Source organism: Danio aesculapii, chromosome 14, assembly GCF_903798145.1.
Source record: "Danio aesculapii chromosome 14, fDanAes4.1, whole genome shotgun sequence".
NCBI classification, from domain to species: Eukaryota; Metazoa; Chordata; class Actinopteri; order Cypriniformes; family Danionidae; genus Danio; species Danio aesculapii.
This window is the reverse complement of record NC_079448.1, coordinates 221,767-224,286: the sequence shown is the minus strand read 5'-3', so window position 1 is coordinate 224,286 and position 2,520 is coordinate 221,767. Positions and strand designations below refer to the sequence as shown.

Sequence of the window (2,520 nt, the reverse complement as noted above, 5' to 3'; positions counted from 1 at the left end):
TCTCTCTCTGCTTTTAAATTAATACGACACAAAATACGTATTATTGACCATCAGCCTGATCAGAACCGGGTCAGTTTTTACAGGAGTTTGCCAAAAACTGCAGAAAATGTGGTTCAGCTGCGATTATAGAGTGAATGATGAAAGAGTGTTCATATGCAGACAAACTGAGTGTATACAGAGCTCAGCATATATGCATACATACCCCCCCCCCACCCCCCCCCCCCCCTCAAATCTGTCTAATATTCACATGTTTAACAGGAAGCTCTACAATATTACATTAGTGCATATACATTAGATTAGTCAATACTGAAGCCAAATCTGGAGCTTATCTAACTAAATAACTTACAATAACGCTCCATTAACTAGCACAGCCACATTTATATGTTGTAGAAACTTAATAAATACAAATTTAATAAAGAGGAAAAATCAAGAGAAGCACAAATATGAAGAATTGAGCTGAAATGTTGTAGGTTGTCATTTATTTTGCAATATTTAGCTTGAATTTAATTGTATTCTCTTTCAGTTTCTCAATATGTTTGTGAATAAAATATTATTGTAATAAATATATCTGTTTAATAAATCTGTTCTGGTTAAATGCACCAAAATACACTGCCTATATTCACTGAGAGATGGAGGAAATATTCATTCTCAACATGGGCTGAACTCAATTACAAGCTCAGAAATAAAGGTACAAACTCTGTCACTGGGGTGGTCTTTTCAAAAGGTCCACTTCTGTACCATACTGCTGGACATGTGTAGCTTTAAGCTTCACTTTTATAGCTTTTAACCTTTTAGGTAATAATATGTGGCTTTTGAGGACCTGTTAGGAACAAAAATGGACTTTTAAAAAGGAACCGCCAGTGACAGACTGTGTACCTTTATTTCTGGGAGTGTATGCTGAGCACTGTATATGACAGTTTTTCCCGCAGAGACTCTTGTTTGGCTGACTGTGTGAACAGATGTTGCTTCAGCGCTGCTCTAATGATCGGTAAAGCGGCTCTCCGGTCGGTCACCTCGGATCCAGCTGGCGCCCGCGTGCGCGTCTCTCTCCGGCACCGGGCTGCGCTCGCGCTCCCTCCGGATCATGTAGCAGAGCATCCAGACGAGCTGCACCAGCATCAGCACCGTGATGAAGCTCAGCAGGTGCTCCTCCTTCACCGGGCCGCTCTGCGCCGCCAGCGCCAGCATCACCGACACCCCGAGCAGCAGCAGGTTGGTGCCGTACTGCGCGCTCAGCAGCTCCGCGTTCTTCTGCGGGTACTTCTTGGTCAGACTCACCTTCAGCCTGGAGAAAAGTTTGTTTTCCGCGTCCGAAGAGGACGACGAGGAGGCGCTGGAGGCCGCCGCTGGGGTTGTACTTGTTCAGCCACATGCTGTCGGTGCCGCCGTGCTCCACCATGCTCGATCGCTGTCGGTAAGCTGCCGGTAGACTGAGCTCATGCTCCGCGCGCGTCCGTCGCCGCGTTACACCTCCAGGACCCGTTAGTTTCCGTGAATTCCTGCGGCGGAGAGTCCCGAGCCCGTGCGCTCCTCACCGCGTCTCCGCGCGCTCTGGCCGGCCGCGCATTACTGCAGGAGAGGTGCAGCTCCACTGCGCTTTTGCTCCGGCCTCAGGAGAAGCTTTTAGGCTCTCGGGTTTCACCGGTCAAAGGCACATTGTGACCGCCCAGCTCTTTGTGCGCTGGAATAATGCGCGGCGCTGCGGTCACCGGCGAGCCTGCGTGCGGGAATCAGGACGGATTGCGAACGCGCCTGAAATCGGACACGATCTCTCCTTCTCCTTGTCCGGGCACTTAAAGAGAACTGCGCGAGAGCAAACCACCGAATTTGACGGTGTGCTCGATTACAGAGAGACCCGCAATTAGATGAAACCGATCCGGGCCGCAGATCCGCAACAAAAGAGCTTCTATGATCACGACTGAGGAGGATTAACATGCGCACAACCCGCAGAGCAAAGGTGGACGAGCCGCTTCCGGTCATCGATTAGCGCTGATGAAGATGACAGAAAGCAGATGTGATCAGCTCTAATCATCATCATCATCATCATCATCATCATTCAGTGTTAATGTCATCAGCCTGATCAAACAGAGGCTCTAGAAACCAAGCAGGAGACACAAATGACCCAACATAAGTGTGTGTGTGTGTGTGCGTGTGTGTGTGCGTGTGTGCGTGTGTGTGTGTGTGTGTGTGCGCGTGTGTGTGTGTGTGTGTGTGTGTGCGTGTGTGTGTTAATGCATCGTCTGAAAGCAGAATAAATGAGCTTTACAGCGATGTCTGCTTTGTTAGGATCTACAGTGTTACTGATATTTTGAACAATGTTGACAACCTGTAACCATTGACTTCCATAGTAGGAAAAACACTATTAATGGATACAGGCTTTCAGCATTCTTCAAAATATCTCCTTTAGTGTTCAACAGAAGAAAGACACTCATACAGGTGTGAAACAAGTAAAGGTGGACATTAGGTAACAGGTTTACTCACTTTTAAGTCAATTAAACCCTTTTTATAGCGTAGCCATGA

At 47.5% G+C, this 2,520-nt stretch overlaps 1 protein-coding gene across 1 annotated transcript in view; it reads right to left on the bottom strand.

Annotated features, from left to right (window-relative positions):
* The window catches only part of otop1 (otopetrin 1), an 11,608-nt gene extending 9,499 nt beyond the window's left edge, over positions 1 to 2,109 (bottom strand). Inside the window, 2 exon segments of the mRNA XM_056472095.1 lie at positions 1,014 to 1,345; positions 1,347 to 2,109. Coding sequence (XP_056328070.1) covers positions 1,014 to 1,345; positions 1,347 to 1,399 — 385 coding nt within the window. The 5' untranslated portion in view covers positions 1,400 to 2,109.
* Between the last annotated feature and the right edge of the window lie 411 nt (positions 2,110 to 2,520).